The sequence below is a fragment of the Cibotium barometz genome, chromosome 40, assembly GCF_041138505.1.
Source record: "Cibotium barometz isolate CiBa-2024 chromosome 40, ASM4113850v1, whole genome shotgun sequence".
Taxonomy (NCBI): domain Eukaryota; kingdom Viridiplantae; phylum Streptophyta; class Polypodiopsida; order Cyatheales; family Cibotiaceae; genus Cibotium; species Cibotium barometz.
The window spans coordinates 2,607,223-2,627,589 of record NC_141085.1 but is presented as its reverse complement, the minus strand read 5'-3'; the positions used below and the strand labels follow the sequence as shown (position 1 = coordinate 2,627,589).

The 20,367-nt window shown below is 42.0% G+C and overlaps 1 protein-coding gene across 1 annotated transcript; it reads right to left on the bottom strand.

Annotated features, from left to right (window-relative positions):
• Nucleotides 1-6,229: 6,229 nt before the first annotated feature.
• LOC147615113 (protein NRT1/ PTR FAMILY 8.1-like) lies at nucleotides 6,230-9,128 on the bottom strand. Its single transcript, XM_086779087.1, has 4 exons — nucleotides 8,439-9,128; nucleotides 8,059-8,276; nucleotides 7,414-7,961; nucleotides 6,230-7,338 (listed from the first exon to the last, which is right to left on the bottom strand). The coding sequence occupies exons 1-4, from the start codon at nucleotides 8,602-8,604 to the stop codon at nucleotides 6,408-6,410; spliced, it is 1,863 nt and encodes a 620-aa protein (XP_086635213.1). The 5' UTR covers nucleotides 8,605-9,128; the 3' UTR covers nucleotides 6,230-6,407.
• Between the last annotated feature and the right edge of the window lie 11,239 nt (nucleotides 9,129-20,367).

Here is a 20,367-nt window from a genome sequence, read left to right as displayed (position 1 = left end):
TCATGGTGAGAGGCTAAAAATCTTCTTCTTCTTCACTCAACACTCAACACACCATATACAAAGATAAGAGTACACACCATATGAAAGGTACTCAACCAAATATAAACTAGGGTTCTCTATAGTGTGAACCCAACTAAATGAGCTGGCGCTATAACTATGCCAGTCTCTAGAATGGGTGTCACACAGCCTGTCATCCCACTGGCCGCATATCACCCATGATCTCACCAACCATGCCAATGGTGTAAGTGTGGGGCCTATCCCCCAGGCGGGTCATCAGTGTGTCCACCGCCTCACTAGATGAGCTCGATATCTCAACACTCCCTCCCTCGAGCTCAACTCCATCTCATGTACACCAAGCGAAGCCCTGAATCTGCGGATCTTCTCTGTACCCAATACTTTGGTGGTGAAGATGTCAGCTACCTGATCCTATGTGCTGACATAAACAAGGTCAAGGTCTCCTGCCAAGACCTTCTCTCTGACAAAATGGTAGTGGACCTCTATATGCTTCGTAGGAGCATGAAAAATTGGGTTCCTGGCCAATTGTATACTGCTAATGTTATCACAAAAAATGACAACTTGTCTATCCACTGATAGACCCAAATCTACAAGTAACTTTTTTAACCAAGCTACCTCACATGCTGCCATAGCAGCACCTCTGTACTCGGCCTCTGTAGTACTGGGGATAGAGAAACCGTAGGCTGCTTCTTGCTGCTCCAAGTCACAGCAGCACTCCCCAAAGAAAACATGAAGCCACTAGTAGATCTTCTATCTGAGATACTACTAGCCCAATCAGCATCTGTGTCTCCATGTACACATATCTCTGTCCCAGTTTCATAAAATAGTCCACAATGCAAAGTAGACCTCACATACCTCAGTATGCGTCTCGATGCATCCAAGTGCGGTTTCCGAGGAAGCTGCATAAACTGACTCACCAACCCAACAGCATAGCTCAAATCTGGCCTGGTGATCGTCATGTAGATCAAGCTTCCTACTATGCGCCTATACATAGTAGGATCCTCCAAAATCTCTCCTAAATCTGCACTCAACTTGCCGCTCCCCTAGATCCTTCATCTCAAACTTCTGTCTAAGCAAGATCTTTACATCAAAGATCTCGACATCATGGTCCCTCGTAATGATCAAGTCATCTACATAGATGACAACAAGCACAACTCCTCTATCACCGTGTCTCACATATAGCGAGAAATCTGCATTGGCTACACAAAAGCCAATAGTGACAAGATATTTAGAAATCTTGTCAGACCATGCTCTTGGTGCTTGTTTTAAGCCATACAAGGCTTTCTTCAACTTGCAAACATGCTCGGGGAGGTGACTCATATCCTCATAACCAGGTGGCTGCAACATATACACCTCTTCTTGCAAATCCCCATGTAAGAATGCATTCTTTACATCCATCTAATGTAAAGACCATTTCTTTGACGCAGCCACTACTATCACAACTCTCACTGTTGCCATCTTGGCAACTGGGCTGAAAGTTTCCTCATAATCAATGCCATATGTCTGCGCATATCCTTTGGCTATAAATCTAGCCTTGTACTTGCTTATGCTTCCATTACTGTTATGTTTTACTTTGTACACCCACTTGCATCCAATGGCTTTCTTGCCTTCAGGCAATTTCACTAAATCCCAAGTCTCATTTCCATATAGTGCATCCATCTCCTCATCCATAGCTTTCTCCCAACACACATTTTCAATAGCCTCATCAATGCATGTGGGCTCTACAACAACCTGCACAACCTTTGCCATGTATGCATAGTGATGTGCCACATAACTATCATAGGTAAACCTCTGCACAGGATTCTTCACAATCCCAGATCTTCGCAGGTTTGTATTCATGGCTTCCATAGCCTTCTTTACACCATGTGTTCTCATAGCTGGTATCCTAAACTCCTCATCAAGGCTCATCTCTGAGCCACTAGACTCTCCATCAATATGAGAATGCCCTGCAGAAATGTCAGGCATACTAAGGGGCTCAACCTCTTTCTCATTGCCTTTATGTGATGTACTAATCTTATTTGCAGGACTGGTATTATGATGCAGCCTGCCACTCCATAGTCTATCAACAACAACTGAACCACTAGATGAGGACTCTCCTGGTCCACTCAAAGAGACTGTGATTGCTGACTTGCATTTTGTGCTACCACATTTCCACTCACATCAGCCCCAACAGCTTCTTTTTCAGTAGCATACCAGCTGCTCATCTCATCAAAGACAACATCCCTGCTTACCCTCAACTCACGTGTAGCAGGGTTATAACACCTGTATCCCTTTTGCTCAAGGGAATATCCAATAAACACATTTTTCAGCTTTTGGATCCAGCTTAGTTCTCAGCTCATTGGCACATGCACATATGCAATGCATCCAAAAACTTTTAGATGAGACAAATCAGGTTTTCTGCCAATAAACCTCTCCTCTGGTCATGTATGGCTGCATTTGGAGTCCTATTCATGATGTAAACTGCTATAGAAACAGCCTCAGCCCAATAGCTATGCAGCGGCATATTCTTCTCTTCCATCAATGCTCACGCGATCTCAGCAATGTGCCTGTTTTTTTGCTCAGCAACTCCATTTTGCTGCAGAGTGTATCTGCATGTAAACTGTCTCTCCGAATACCATTTTTCTTCAAAAATTCAAAGAACTCATTGGAGAAGTACTCTCCCCCGCAATGGACACTGATGATCCGCTTGGGGGATAGGCCCCACACTTACACCACTGGCATGGTTGGTGAGATCATGGGTGATATGCGGCCAGTGGGATGATAGGCTGTGTGATACCCATTCTAGACTAGCATAGTTATAGCGCTGGCTCATTTAGTTGGGTTCACACTATAGAGAACCCTAGTATGTATTTGGTTGAGTACCTTTCATATGGTGTGTACTCTTATCTTTGTATATGGTGTGTTGACTCACCTTGTGTGTTCTCTATTAGGGTTTTGTGAGTGTGTGTGTGCTTGCAAGAGCTCAAGCTCTCTTCTCCCCTGCATCTTTTCACTTACATCCAGAAGGCAACCCATAGAACAATATCATTGCTTTTTGTAGCTTTTGCATTTCAACAAAAATGTTGTTGAAATTGAATTCGAATGAAACATTACCATACGCAGTCTTCTTCTTTCCCCATGCTGCAATGACAAGTGTATCATTGATGTGGTAGTAATCTCCCCAATCTTGCATTTTACATCTTCATTGCTCACTCCCTTTGCTAGACAGACCCTCTTTGGTGGCAAGAAAAGGTTGTGCATGATACGTTTCTTGCGAAGGGTGTCTCCTAGCAATTCATGAAGAGCTTTGTAGCCCTTCGTGCTAATGCCTACCTCATCGCATGCATTAACAACATCAACACTGCTGATACTTTGGGAAACCTCTTGTATTCATGATTTCATTGGAAATAGCCATACGTATCTTCTTGCAACGGGGATCCCTAATCATTTCAAGCACATGCTCTCTCGTTTGTGAAAGAGTGTAAGAGCTCATTACAATCCCCGGTTCAATCAGAACTTGTGGCATCTTGAAGGAATACTCTAAAAACCAGCAAAATTACATTAACATTACACAAGTGCACACATGATTTACATTGGCATTTTGAATTGAAAGTGCTAGAGAAGAAGAAAGAGGAGCCATACAGTGCAACTTGAATTCTTCGCTTTACGAGCATCCCCCCCCCCAAAAAATGGCAAGTGTTTCGATGTGGTTGAGTGGCCTCTTATGCTCCCTAGATTCAATAGGAGTGCTTTTCATGTGGGAGATGGTCTACGTAAGCTTTTCCACACACGTTGCTCTCTCTTAATTTACACCCTCAAGCTCCTTGATTTTCTCTTGAGCCTGAAGTAGGCCTTGGTGTACACTAGCAAGGTTAACTTGGAGCATATGCAACTGTGATTGACAAGTAGAAGACTCTACCAATGTGAGTTGTTGCTAATCTCTTATGCAGTAACCAAGCATCCCATTCTCACCATCTCCCACATACTGAATAAATGATGGTAAGTCTTTGAAAGTGGGTGGGTCATACGCTCTCGAGTCAGCTGGGTATAGATGCCCATCAACCCATAGATCCACATTAGTGTGACCCCCTCCCTTGTCTACGTACATTCCTCTCTTATTCTGTGAGATGAACCTTGTCCGAAGTTGCATACTCTTCCAGCACCCACACATGCAAATCCACCTTGCATTGTTGTAATGGCACATTAGTGTTAGTGATTTCACACAATGCTATGCTTAGAAGGAGTTGATAGTGGAAAAGAAGAGGGAGGCCCTAAGGTCACAGTAGAGAGAGAGAGAGAGAGAGAGAGAGGGGGGGGGGATTTGAGATTAGAGGGAGTGAGTGCATGCCATAACCTTCCAAGGAGTTGAGATTAGAGAGAGGGAGGATGCAGTCATAGAGAGAGAGAGAGAGAGAGAGAGAGAGTGTGTGTGTGTGTTTTGTAGGCCATTAGCTCATAGTAGAGAGAGAAAGGGAGAGTTGAGAGTAGATGAAAGGATTGTAGAGAGAGAGATAGAATGAGACTATACAGGCCAAGCTTGCAGTAGAGAGATGAGGAGAGAGAGAGAGAGAGAGAGAGAGAGAGAGAGAGAGAGAGAGAGAGAGTTGGTTTAATTTTAGGAGAAAAAAGAGATTGAAAATTGATTTTTTGACATATATATGGGTTTCGGATAACTTTTAAAGCAAAAAAGTTCAAAAATGAGAGATTTTTTTTTCATTATTTTTGTCTCTCCCTCCCTAGTTGCGAGATTGATGATGTGGAAAGTGATAAGAGATCTCTGATTTGGTTGATTTGGTCGGGAAGTGGAGGCATTCAATGATGAGATAGAGTGGGTTTTAGAAAAAAATCAAGGTTAAAAATTGAATGTTTTACATATATATGAGTCTGGGGTCAATTTCAAAGTATAAAACTTACAAAATGGGAAAAAAATATCCATTTTGGTCCCCCTAGTTATACGAGCTTGCTAGAAAGAGAAGAGGAGAGAGAATGACAACATTAGACCCTATTTTTGTAGGGGAGTTATGGGCTAGAAAGCTCAAATTATAGGCTCCAAGTAGCCCTCTTGATTGACCTTGTCTCCTTAAGAAAGCACAAAATTAGCTTTAATCCCTAAAAATTAAGAATCCTTACAAGGCCCAAAAGATGTCCAAAGGTCTCCTAATGAGTTATTAGCTATTTTTAAGAGATGGGTGATATATTTAAAAGTAATAAAATTTATATCCATGCATATCTATCAAAAGGGGAGATCATAGTGCATCTTTGATGGTGCGAGATATATTACAAGAGAGCAAAACACCTCTTACTCTACCTATCATCTTTGAAAAGGATTACCCAAATGACTATAGAGTTTATAGAATTGTTGGATATTTTATATGATATAATTATTTGCTCTCAAAATCAGCAAAAAGGATAGGATCAACAATTTAATAACACAATGTATTGCATATCGAGAGAGAGAGATAGAGGGGGGGGGGGGGAACATAATTCAATAAAGTGATAAGAATTACTAGGTATTTTTTTAAGAGAAGGGGTGATATATTTAAAGGTAGGAAAATTTATGTCCATGCATATCTAGGATCATAGTACAGCTTTGATAGTGTGAGACATATTACAAGAGAGAAAACCACCTCTTATTATGCCTATCATCTTTGAAAAGGATTACCCAAATGACTAGTATAGTGTTGATAGAATTATACTATATTTTTGGTACATATGGTACAATGATTTGCTCTCAAAATTAGCAAAAAGGATAGCATCCACCATTAAATAACACTATGTATTGCATATCAAGAGAGAGAATGATTTAAAAAAGTGATAAGAGCTATTGTTGGGGTATCAGATCTCTTGGGAACAATCTTGCTTTGTGTGTGAGGATGAAAGATGGGAGTTTTTATGTAAAATCATGACTGAGGTGAAAAAAGAGTAGATAGTTGTATTCTCGTTCAGGTTGTATGACAGCTTTTGAACAGTTAATGTAAATAAATATAATTATTGGTCCAAAAAAAATGATAAGAGCTACTATGTATTTTTTTAAGAGAAGGGTGATAGATTTAAAGGAAGAAAATTTTATGTCTAGGTATATCTGTCAAGGTGCATCTTTGATAGTGTGCATAGTTAGTACAAGAGAGCAAAAACGGCTCTACCGTTCCTTATCATCTTTGAAAAGGATTACCCGAATGAACTTTAGAGTTGATATAATTGTTGGATATTTTTGTTACACATGGTACTCTGAAAATCAGCAAAAAGGACAGGATCAACCATTTAAAAATTAAAACATTAGATATACAGAGGGAGAGGTATTAACGGCAACACGGGGGGAGCATGATGTAAAAAAGTGACACGCGAGTCGACGGCGTTGAGTAGAGTACCGGAGGCGAATGCCAGCTAATTCCGTGGCATGGGATTGTTAATTTTCAAACGGGAGGTGGAGGAGCTGTAGTAAGAGTTATTTCGTGCTGTGGCGCTGCAGCATGTTGCGTGCGGCGTAAATCTTTAGGCTTATGACTAGTGGGCGTGCCTGCAGCTGCGGGAGAATGATCGGAGCCCCCTTTGTATTTGTACTGGCGAGCCACAACCAAGAACATGAGGAAAGTGACAAATTCTAGGACCGCTAGGAGATAGAAAAAATAATCGAGGTGGCCCCTGTTGAGGTCGTCGGCGAGCCAGTCCGCGTGTGTCGGGGTGCCCGTGAACCGGTGGACGAGCTGGAGAATGAGGGTTCCAGCATAGAGGCCGAGGCCGGCACTGCACCAGAACACGGCACCGGCAACACCACGCATGTTGTCGGGCAGCTGGTCGTACAGAAACTCCAGCTGTCCGACTGCGTGGAAGGAATCCCCCAGCCCGTACAAGCAGTACTGTGGCACCAGCCAGAACACGGAGAGGCGAACATGCCGCGCGCCGAAATGCCGACGCTTCGACTCCACCAGCCCGGACATTACCAGTGCGATTATGGACATAAAGAAGCCGATGCCGATCCTCTGCAGCACCTTGATACCGCCGGGTTGGCCCGTGAGCTTGCGAGCCCTGGGCACCACCACCTTGTCGTACAAAGGCATCCAAAGCAGCAGTGTGATCGAGGCAAAGACGCTCATGGAAGCAGCGGGGATCGTGAAGCCCGATGATCCCACGCGCCGGTTCATGCGTCTGGCTTGGGGTACGTTGAAGGCATTGTGCTGAGAAAGCACGGTCGTCGACAAGAGGTTAATGGTCCAGATTGGAGCTAGCGCCACCACGGCTTTCAACTGCTCAACTTGATTGACGGTGCAAAGCCTGAAAGAGCTTTTCACGCTTCCATCAGAGTTAAGGTCGGACTCGGTCTTGATTGCTGCATGGTCTAGCCACCTGATCGTACAAAGTACCCACAGGTTACGCTCATATAATTGTTGGCCTAATTTGTCGGAAAGAAGGCCTACTTACTTGAGGCGGGTAGTGTGAGGAAGAACATATTCATGTGCCTTCGAAAGCTGGTCGCAGCTACCATAATAGAGTAGGCGCTCATCCGAGGGCAGCACACGCTTCCTCTTATGAAAGGCTGCAACCACCACCTTGGCAAATGCCGTAAAAGGGCTTCCGCTTGGAGGAACGTGGCGAAACCTGGGGCTTCCAATTAGTAGCAATGCCATTGCCAAAACTACGATCACACTGGGCACAGAGAAGCCCCACACCCAGCCCGCGTTGTCTTGTATGTACACAAGAACCGTGGCACCCGCTAGAGAAGCAGAGTACAAAAAGAAGAAATACCAGTTGAAAAAACTCTGCGTCTGTTTCTTGTCATCGAGGGTGCCTCGTTGGAACTGGTCTGCTCCGAAGGCATACGTGCAAGGCCGAAGCCCTCCCGACGCGAACGTTGTAAAAGCCAAGGCTACCATTAGAAATGCAAGTTGACCCTGCGATGCATGACGATGAGACGCCGGCGCGGGTCGTAGTGAGCGACAAGCTGCTGTCGCCGTGAGGAGGAGCGAAGCCTGCGCTTGCCCCAAAATTAGAAAATTAAAACTTGAGGGCCGTATCAACAGGTCAGTACCGATCTATAGAAGCATTTCGACAGATAGATCGACTTACGATCAAGTTGCAAACTGATCCGAGAATGATTGTCCAGAAGCGGCCAAGGTAAGCGTCAGACAAGTGCGCTCCGGCCAAGGGTGTGAGGCTTGCTGTGCCGGACACGATGCTAATAATGGAGGCAGCCGTAACCTGGTTCATGTGGTAATCCCCCATCAAGTAAGATATGAAGTTGAGAGTAAGGCCCACCGTGGCAAGCCTCTCGGCGAGCTCGTTGACTGCAGCATCCAAGCCAAGCCATAATATAGCCTACTTTTATTATGACAATTATTGTTGATTGCAAGCCAGACAGCCTGCGTTTTACATATCATGTTGTGACAATTATCAAACAAGAGAGCACGAAGCCACTATATATATTATCATCATGTAATAATGCTTACGTAGAATGTAGGGCATGCTTCTCCATCCTCCCCGCCAGTGGTCTAATTCAGGATCAGCTTGCAGGGGTTTGGTTCGGCTAGACTCGTGCGCTGACCCAGCACTGCAGCAATCAAAGGGTCGCGAAGTAATCCATCGGTCGTACTTCGTGAGGAAAGCGGCCGCCATCGACTGCGAGTAATGAACGCCCCGCCCCTTACACAAGCTCTGCTTCTAATTCTGGCTGCTGGTTTTTAATTATAAGAGCATTCCATTCCACTAGCTGCTGCTTTCAATTTATAACAGCATTCCACTATGCTGATTGCTGATCTGGATCAAGGGGACGAGCTCTACAGATCTGGCCGAGCTGAGCTGAGGGCCGGTCTACCCAGCCAGCTAAACGCCTGGTGAGGTTGGCGATCCGTGCGTTGGGCTCACCGCCCCATTATGAAGCTTTTCCGGACCGGGACGCGTAAGATTCTGCTCCACAACTGTGACGTTGATATAAAGTCCAAAAAAACCGCGGCGCGCGCTATCCAAAGACTAAAGAAATTTGCAGTATTTTTTTCCAGGGCCCAAAGAGAGCTCAACTTCTAAGATAATTATTCACCAAATATCCCTCTCTCTCTCTCACCGTGTCTTTCTCTCTCTCTCTCAGTGAAATACACAGACTGTAGTCTGTCACACATGCAGTCTTCACGAAAAACCAAGGTTTGGCAAAATTTGAAAAATAATCTTCCAATTTTAAAATAACAAATTTTAGTTATAATTTTATTTAAACTTTTAAAATTTAAAAAAAATTAATTTTTTGGAATTATTGAGAAAAATGTTTTCTGCAAACACCAACACTGGATGTGTCTCTCCCAACACCAACACCGCATGTGTCTCTGTGTCAGTCATCAAGACTAAAGATTCAGTACCATGAGTTTTCGGAATCTTTCACAAAGTGGTCCAATTACTAATGCAACTGATCAATCGTACATTCTACGGACTCAAAAAAATTGCCTAAAGGCACCGCCATGGTCAAGAACGTATCCAAAAAAGAGAGATATACATACCTTACACTAGGCTTACTTTCCCTGCGCGTGCAAACGGATGACGAATCACAAGCATATGATCCGTGGACACGGGAAGGAAAATCCCAATATTGTGTCCCCAGAGAATTAAGCATCAATCCTCGACAATAGAAGAAGTACAATAAAAGAGATTTGTCGTTTAGTCGTCAAATCACGAAAGGTTAATTATAGGAATTGCTTAGATCTACCGTTCAACTCTCTATGGCTCCATTGTTGCTCGACTTTGTCATGTCTGCACCTCGTGCTAGATGAAACTTGCCTCGAGCTTGTCCATGCTAGACAAGTTTTTGATGAAAGCTAGACTATGGAGATGGGCCTACACCGTGCACGTAACGACTATTCATGGAGTGTGTGAAGATGAAAAAGAGGGCACCAAATGAAACAAAAAACTGTAAAAATATTTCACGTAATATTCAAATAGCTTGTTCATTTCTTGTCATAAGAAATCACATAATTATAACCTCACAAAAAGACATGCATTCACCTACATCTTGTCCTATATTAACTTTTTAAATGATCTCCAATCGCTTCTCTCACTTATATTTACAACTCACTTGATTGTGACATACATAGACACCAATAATTACAACCTCTAAGGTTTGAGCAAAGCACTAAGGTTCTTGTAAAATAATAAGCCATCTTGCATGTACATCTTTAAAACTTAGTTTCAATAAAGTGGAATGTTGCAAAACCACGGTGCTCTACACAAACTAAGCCTATAACTCATTGTCTTAGATATGAAATTAACGTGTAAAACCTTAACACTAGCTCCAGTAACTTACCTTCACATGAATTCGATAAATTATGTCATTTCACATCTAAAGTTGGGGGTATAAACCAACGAAACACTTGCCTTTTCACCTGACACCCTAAAAAGGGGCCCGCTCATCCCTCATCATGATGGGGAGTCTCCATCCACCAATCCTACCCACTTATCTCTTCAACTAACACGAAGCAAGTTTGTAAACCCCTTTAGACACCTTGTACATGTTGGGCCAACCTTCACAAAGCCACATAAGAAAACCAAACCACATTCATTATGGGATTCTTGCTAAGGGTACATCACACTCATTAGAAAAATTGGAGTCTTTATGGTTGCATTCTTGCTAAGGGTACATCACACTCATTCATTATGGGATTCTTGCTAAGGGTACATCACACTCATTAAAAAAATTGGAGTCTTTATGGTTGGCTGCATTTTATCTCAACAACTAAACTTAGAGTCTTTGGAAAAATTGGAGTCTTTATGGTACATATTTTATCTCAACAACTAAAATATTCCATTGTTCTTATCTACATGTGATGTATAATGTTCCCTTTAATCAATATATATCTTGAAGCAAAATTGAAAAGTTTCGCTTTATGATTGAGTATTTTTTTTCCTTGTATTGCTCAATGTTTGATATTTTTTGATGAAACAATTTTTGATATCAATTCATATAAAAAATACATGGAATGTTGCATCCATGTTAGTTCTCTATTACAAAAACTGACATTTAATTTAATAGTGGTGGTACATAAGTATGTTTGGTACAAGAGATCCATGCATCATCATGTAGTATGCATTGTTAGAGGGTTAATAGGAATACCCATTTATGCACACCTATGCACACACATGCACACGTATAGGCATGCCCACACACATACACATGCACACATGGGTGTGCCCGCACACACATACACACACATACCGTAGATTCTTTAATGAGCCCTAACTGGGTTGGGCACCTTGGACAAGACCTTATGGAGTACTCGAATCTCAACTTGATAACCTATCACTAGTATCATACATGTGCATGCACGCATGCACGCATACACACGTACACACACACACACACACACACACACATTGTAGATGCTTTAATAAGTCCCAATTGGGTTGGGCACCTTGGACAAGACCTTATGGAGCACTCAAATCTCAACTTGGTAACCTATGATGACTAATCCATATCAACTTCATGCAGAGTCACTTACCTATAGTAATTACACTAAACTAAGTTAGGTACTCTACTTAGGTGGTATAACCTTGTGATGAGGAAGGTAAGAATGACTTTCTACAAGAAGGAACTACAAATTATGGGAGCAACAAGAGCACTTGATTTTCTTCCCAATGCTAAGTAAAACAACCTTATTAGCCTCAATAATGGCACAACTCCAAAGTAGAGAGACAAATCATGGTATGCAACTCATCATACGATATGCGCTACATGGTACCACAACATTGGCAAGACAATGACTGACCCATGCTCTTAGCAATACTAGGAAATGGAACAATAAAAATATCGACAAGATTAAGGTGGACTAGTTTTTTGTGTAGAGCAATACCATAGCATGAATTATTATGTGTGTATTATGTGTGTGTGTGTGTGTGTGTGTGTGTGTGTGTGTGCAATGCCATATGCAATACTCTACCTCAATAACAATGGAAAAGGAAGGCAAAAAGTAAAAATAAAGATACACACAATGCAACAAAGTGAAAGAACACAAAATGGGAAAAAGTACCCAATTGAATTATAAATTGAGTGGTGAGCCGTTAAATATATAAATTCTTAAAAAGGGTGGATGATCACAAATTCCAATCCAAGGCAACAACAATGAATGATAATCAAAACCAAAATGACACCAAAACTAGTAGATGGCTATCAAGTCCAAACTATGTACAATAAAGAAACTATTTAAATGCTTGAAGGAACTAGTCAAAGCTATACATTCAATATATAATGGTGGAAATGGGTGGATGAGGTGTATTTCTTATCATGAATGCAACTATGGTGAGCTAGTAGTTAGGCACACTCTTTTAGCTAAATCCGGGTTGAATCTCCTACTTAAGGGTGGCAAGGGAGGTTGAAGATACTTGGATTTCCACTCTATTATTATGGATTGAAGAGTATTAATGATGCATTTATGATCAATAAGTATGGAATCTATGTCAAATATAGAAACATGAAGCTTTAGAATCTTTTAAGTACTTGACAATCAAGAAAAATCAATACAAGTTATCACAGTTGTGGCACTACACCAGTTGTCATTGTCGTGGGACTGTAGGTTGTCACTATTGTGGGACTGTAAGTTGTCACTATTGTGGCACTCATCTTAGCAGCTATGGATGACAATGGCAAATAATGTTGGAGAAAAAAATTTCTTCTTCTTAAGGGTTTCCAAAACGCTAGGCTTCTCAAGTCTGGATCACCACAACACATATCTACATTATAAAAACAAGGATATCATGTGTATAGAACAAGGAAGACTTAAAAAACATATCTATTATGTGTATACCTTATGCATGCATAGAGCCTTATGCATAAACTTATGCATTGATCTTTAATTCATAAGCTTAAAGCTTGCATTAAGCTCTATGCATAAAGCTTTATGTATAAGCTTTAAGTTTAAAGCTTTATGCATGCATAAGCTCTATGCTTTATGTATAAGCTTAGGCATACATAAAGCTTTATGCATATGCATGCATTAGCTCTATGCTTTATGCATAAGCTTAGGCATGCATAAAGGTTTATGCATGCTTTTACATGATGCTTAGGCATAAGCTTAATAATGCATATAAAAATTAAAACCTCGGCACCCTTGGGTGCAATAAATATAAATGAAAATAATAATTGTATTGGAGTTTACCTTAAGAGAAGGAATGATGCTCGGGGTACTTGAGTCACCATATCTAGATAAGACAAAAATCTTTTTCACCTAAATATTATAATAACACTTAAATAACATCTAGGCATGCTTAAAGCTCTATGCATAAAGCTTTATGCATGCATTAAGCTCTATGCATAAAGCCTTATGCATTAAGATCTATGCATAGAGCCTTACTCATAAGCTCTATGCATAAAGCTTGCATTAAGCTCCATGCATAAAGCCTAATGCATTAAGACTTATGCATGAGACCTTATGCATAAAGCTTGCATTAAGTTCTATGCATACAACCTTATGCATAAATATTTATGTATGCATTAAGCTCTATGCTTTATGCATAAGGCTTTACGTATGCATAAAGCCTTATGTATACCTCTTTATGCATTAAGCCTTATGCATAAAGCCTTATGAATAAATCTTGCCTTATGCATAAAGCTTGCATAGAGCTCTATGCATACAGCTTATGTATAGAGCTTAAAGCATACATATAAGATCTGCATAAATCTTATGCATAGAGATTTATGCATAATATTATGCATGAAGCTTAGGCATAAGCTTTTTGCACTAAGTTAAACCTAAACCCAGCACCCAAGGATGCAATAAATATAGAGCTTGCATTAACGATTACATGAATAAGAGAGCTTACCTCGTTATTGTCAAGACGAAGGAGAGGATTAGTGCAAGATCTACAAAAAATAAAATTAAAAAAAGTGATTAGTAACACATTTATGAGAAAAAAAAGAGTGTAACTCTTCTATGCTTAAAGCTTTATATATGCATACTTTAAGCTCTATACATACGGCTCTATGTGTACGGCTCAATGAATAAGCTTTAAGCATGCATAGAGCTTATGCATAAGGCTTTATGCACATGCTTAAATCTTAATGCATTAAGCTCTAGGGATAAATCTTTATGCATAGAGATTAAAGTATGCATAGAGCTCTATGCATAAGGCTATATGCATAAGCTTAAAGCATGCATAAGATTTAAGCTCTATGCATAAAGCTTTTTGCATAATCTTTAAGCATGTATTCAGCTTTGTGCAAAAGCTTAATGCACTAAGCTAAACCTAAACTCAACACCCAAGGATGCAATAAACATAGATCTTGCATTATTACAAGAAAAAGAGGGCTTACCTCTTTATTGTCAAGCCAAAGGAGAGGATTAATGTAAGACCTACAAAACATAAAACTACAAAAAGTGATTAGTAACACATTTAATGAACTCTACCTATCAAAAATAAGAGACATAGAAAAGACTAACACACATTAAGCATGCTCATAAAAAGGAGAAGGAGAAGAATCTAAAATAAGGTTAGTACTCCAAACTTTAACCCTAATCTTATTATGTACTTTATTAAACATTAGGATTAAGCATAATAGAAGAAAACCTTCATTAGGTCACACCATAGCCATATAGTGATGAATAGGAAGAGAAAGAGAAAGAGGAACCTTCATTAGTTATTTTGTAGGGTTCTCAAATATAGGTTCCTACTCTCTCTCTCTCTCTCTCTCAATTTAATATTGTGTGTCTAAACAGTTCCTAAACTCTCTCTCGGCTAAACTCTATTTTTTATCTGTGGTCTAACTTTGTCAGTGTAGCTGAACTCTATTGTGTGTGTGTGTGTGTGTGTGTGTGTGTGTGTGCGCGCGTGCGTGTGCATGTGCACGTGTGTGTGTGTGTATGTTATTTGTTTTTTTTCTAAATAGTTCTTTTCAACACCTAAATCAATAAGATTCTTAGAAACATCTATTTTCAAGACATATCCTGCACTTTAGCTTGTTTTCAAATCTCAGGATTTGTTTTAACCCTTGAGAGCACTATGGAGGACATGGAGATAAAACTTGGGGGACATGGTGAGGTCTGGAGATAAACCATGCATGTCATAACCCATCTGCATTGATGGCAATGCAGCTGCACAAAGAATACACTTTCTATCCCAACACAGGAACTTACAATTTGCAAGTCTTGCACAAGTCATCCAAAAGACATTATCAAAGAAAACGAGGCTTTAAGGAAAAGGGAGAAATGCTGAAGAGCAAAGATTTAGGTCCCTTATGTAAGATGAGAATTTTGTTGTGGATGAGGAAACCAAACTTAGGATTTGTAAAGAGGTCGCACGCTATTTCGACCTATAGACTAGAGGAATGAACTCAGCCCAAGAACAGAGATACGTCAGCAACTTTTGCTACACCCACTTTCAAGAATGTGTAAATGTCCATAGAAGAGCAATAGTTTTAAACAACATTTGTGTCAACTATCCGCAACACCTTGATGCAAGTGAAACAAAGATCAAGGAAGAGTTGTTCTTGAAAAGATCTGTTGTGATGATGTTGATGAATTCATGTGAAACTAAGGATATGAATATTGCAAAGGTCTCAAGGATCTTAGGGATCCATAGAAGGAATTTCTATTCAGGTAAATCTCGCCTCTCAAATGATAAGGATGGAATAATGCCATTAGGACTTGTTTGGGGTCTTCTTGGGCCCTTTAATTTGCCCCAAGCCTAATGACAGTCATTAAGGAATGGTGCAATGGGAGAAGGCCATGTGGAGAAAAATGTTGGGTTTCCCTGCCCCTAATATGTAGGGGTCAAACTTGAATCATACGTTTTTTTTTAAAGAAATTGGGCTGAAAATGCAAAATCTTTCAATAAAATCAGATTTCCCACCTTTTTTTAATAAAGACAGCTCAAACTGGCATAAATGACCCCACCTCAAAAAGTGGGCTAGGGCCAGAAACGCCCCCCCATCATTATCCCTCATTTAAAGCTACTTTTCCCTCTCCCCACTCCCTCTTCCTCTCTCTAAAACTAGCAATTCGGTTTTGAGTCTCTCTCTAACTAAAAGAATCTTTTTTGGCCTCCTCCCTCCCCATTCTGCCTTCCCCTTCCCTCCTAAAGTTAGATCTATCTTTCTGTGCCTTCTTGGCTATGGAAAGCTTGGAAAACAGTCCACTTTTTCCCCCATCAAGTCCATCCTCTCTTGCTTGCACACATTCTTCACTCTCCTCTTGCTAGCTTAAGCACATTCTTGACTCCTCTTGCCATCTTATATGCTCTGCTAGCATTAGGTTGCAGAGATCTTCTTGGCTATGGAAAGCTTGGAAAACAGTCCTTTTTTCCCCATCAAGTCCATCCTCTCTTGCTTGCACACATTCTTCACTCTCCTCTTGCTAGCTTATACACATTCTTGACTCCTCTTGCCAGCTTATATGCTCTGCTAGCATTAGGTTGCAGAGATCTTCTCACACACCTACAACTTCATAGCATTTAGCTTAGTCGGTTAGCCAAGCACAATGAGTCGCCGACCTCGTTCAAGGGTGGAGTCCTTTAGCAGCAGCAACGAACAAGACGACACTGGCTTGTGGGTTACAAGCACCTTTGCAAAAGGAATGTGGGTGACGATGCGTCCAAGCACAAGGGGAGCCCACAAAGTCTCTCGCAGATACATAGGGTTAAAGTCACACCATTGGAAGGGTCGCATAGTGGATCTCAAGCAGGGGGCTGACGGAAGTAAGCAGGTGATGATCCAACACGTCTACAAGGCATCGCAACTCCGTGTTGACAATGCCAATCACAAACGCTTTCCTGCAAATTGTAAGTTTTATTTGTGCTTCTTGTTTTATGGGCTGCACTGAGACATGCTAATATCATTTCATGTTACGGAAGCTTGATTTTTTCAAGTGTGTTCTTGTAATGTTCTGTGCAGACATCTTTCCGTCGACATTTGTGGAATGGGAGCCTTTAGAGACCCTTTCTGGAACCTTTGAGGCGCACCACTTTGAAATCGGCAAGCTACTATACACTGGTTGTTCAACATCAGAGCTTTTAGAGCGCTCAGTTTTCTTCTTTCATGCAGAGTATATTGTACCCACGTCAAGAGATGGTTCTGGGACTCTACGGAGGCTCCCTACACCAAGTCTCATGGACCATGATTGGCCAAAGCCCGACAATACTTTGGTTGCACTAACCAGACGTCGGATTGAGATTGATGTGTGCAATGCAATGAAGTGCACCTATGGGTCACATCGTGCGACTCTCACGTTCTTCATGCCTTTACATTTGTTTGTGTTTTTGTTCAAGGAGGCTGATGTTCACCGGACTCCTACAATGTGGATTGCAAAGGGAGGCACAGTAATGAGTGCCTTTTTGCCACCTTCGTGGGATTTGAAGGTTATTCAACATCAGGGTGACAAGATAAAGTGCATGGTGGTGTCGGAGAAGATGGTCGTTCGGTACCAGCTTGGAAAGCAACAACTCTCTATTATCTTTCCTTACAGACGTTGGAAGCTGACTGGAGGCGAATGGCAAGCACTCGATTCGGACATCAACGATGCAGAACAGCTTGATGTACATGTTAGCACGCAAGCTGATGTGTGGGATATCGTAGTAAATGCTGATTGGAATATGGCGAACCTAAGGGAGTACTTAGGCCTTAGGTTTGCACTGAAAGGTGACTTTTCATTTGTGATTGATAACACACCTCTACGTAAGAGGAAAGAGGCATCTTACTTTTGTAAAAGCATTCCCTTCCCCAGATGTATCCATATCAAGCAAGCTATGTAACAGATTTTGAGAGATTAATTCAAAACAATTTTGGCTACTCGCAATTTGCGTTCAATTTTGTGCACTTTTAAGTTTTGTCACGTGTTTTTATTTTTTTGGAGGTTTTAAGTGAGTTTTTAAACATAAAAAAATTTTTAAAGACCTCTTTATAAGTCACTTTTGGCCACTTTGAGTTCATCTCCTCACTCTCGGCATCTTTGCGGTCCCCTCGCCTTCTTCGCTACTCAAGCATGGCCACCCCCGCCCAAGCTCTCCTATCTCAATTGCACAAGCTTGACCTCGGTCACTTGATCGAGAAGCTTGCACCCATCTTTCAGACATCTATTGACATGGAAGGCACCGCCGAACTCCATAATGACGTGTTTGGGGCGTTCACTAGCTACATGGACACATACATGGCTGAATATTGTGTCAACTTTGAAGACGAGGAGGGAACTTGGGTGCCTGTGGATCTTATCAAGCATACCTACAAAGCGGACAAAAATTTCAGGTTTAGGCTTGCAAGATTCCTCAAAGGCCTTAGTAGCGCATATCTAAGGGAGGAGGAAGAAGATAACCTCGTAGGTCTTGGAATGGGCAACATTGGCACAAGTTTTTTGAGGTGGGACATGACTCTTGCCCTCCTGATCTTAGAGGGAACAGAGAAAAGCAAGGGAAAGAGGAAGGCCACTCCTCCAAAGAAAGCCACACCTTATCTCTTGATCAAGGAAGCTGACCCAAAGGAAGAGATTGTCACCCCAGTGCAAGAAGCATCTCTTGCACTTGTGACTCTGGCGGAAGAGCCGCAAGCTGAGGCTGTGAAACGGGACATCGAAGGGGACGATGTCATGGATGAAGTTCCAGAGCTCGAAGTGCGAACTCTACACCCCATCATAGTAGAAGGTGTAGAGTTCTTATTTTTGGATGACATCGCCCATGTCCTTGGGCTACACCAGGATGAAACTCTCTCAGTCATTGCTATGTACGCGGGCATGCGAGACACACAACAGCCGTCCAAAGATGATGACATCCACATTGACTTCAGTTCCGCAGATGTCACAAAGGTGCTTGCGCTCCCGGAAAATCAAGCCTCAATAGAGTCCCTTGTGGCAGAGACTCTTCTACAAATATCCCAGTGCAAGGATTTCTACGAGAGTGTGCCAGAAACTAGCTTTGCCCCTCACAAGCCGCTTGCCATTTCGGATTCTGTCAGCCTCGGGAGCATCAATATTAGTGATGCAGACCTTGCGGATCATGATGATGCCACTGAGGTAGTACACCCAATTTCTTCCCTTCTTAATTTGTAATTTTTTGAAGTCAACTCATTCTTCTATCTACTTTGTAGACCGCAAGAGAAATGGACTGGTTCGCAAGCCGAAAGGGTGGAGCACGAAAGGAGGTGGAGGGGAAAGATGCTGCGCTATGGCACTACATCCCGAGCTTCAATGCCGAGATGCTTCGCGTAATTCACAACGACTTTTCAAATGATGCGCAAGCTGAATTTTTGAAGTACAGAGCCCTAAGCGCCATCCTGTCTGAAGCCCCTATAGCCCAAAATGCCCATAAATGTATTCTTGTAAATAGGGAAGCAGCTATCTATAGCTTTGGTGATAAAGGTGCAGGGTCTTTCCTAGGATTTTGTGGCCTTAGCCTTGGACAAGGCATCACTGATGCCAAAGAGATAGCCGAACGCATTGGTGACAAACCATCAGTAAAGACTCTCACCCACGAGGCTTTCACCAAGCTCATCAAGCGAGTTGGCTAGATCCAATGTAATCATTTGCCTTCTGTGAAAATCAAACAATTAATGACATCAAGATGTTTTTCGAGCTGATTTTAAGTTTTATCTTCTTGATGTGTTTATATGTTGTTGTCGTGTCCTGTCATGATGTTTCAATCAATTTTTGTGAACGCTCGTCTGTGAAAATCAAACAATTAATGACATCAAGATGTTTTTCGAGCTGATTTTAAGTTTTATCTTCTTGATGTGTTTATATGTTGTTGTCGTGTCCTGTTATGATGTTTCAATCAATTTTTGCGAACGCTCGTCTGCCACCGCCCGTCCGACTTTGGCTCGACTCGACGGGCCAATTTCTCCCGCGTATGGCCCCAGAAGGGTATATCAGCTGTGCGGGGTGCGCCGGGGCCGAGGGGGGGGGGCCGGTGGTCGCTCCGTGGAGCCTGTGTGCCACGGAGCGACTTTTGGCTGTTTGACCAGAAGGGTATATCAGCTGTGCGGGGTGCGTCGGGGCCGAGGGGGGGGGCCGGTGGTCGCTCCGTGGAGCCTGTGTGCCACGGAGCGACTTTTGGCTGTTTGACCTGGTCAAACAGCCAAAAGTCGCTCCGTGGCACACAGGCTCCACGGAGCGACCACCGGCCCCCCCCCGGCCCCGGCGCACCCCGCACAGCTGATATACCCTTCTGGGGCCATACGCGGGAGAAATTGGCCCGTCGAGTCGAGCCAAAGTCGGACGGGCGGTGGCAGACGAGCGTTCACATGAGGTCGAATGTACATAGAGACAACAATTACATGCAAAAGACTACAATTACCTTGACAAGACAACAATCACTTGCAATAGAAAATAACTTTTTTGAAAATAGACATGGTTTTTCATTAATCAAATTGAGATTACAAAACACGGTTTGTTGCATTACAAGGCTTCCCCTATCTAGTGAAAGAGAGCT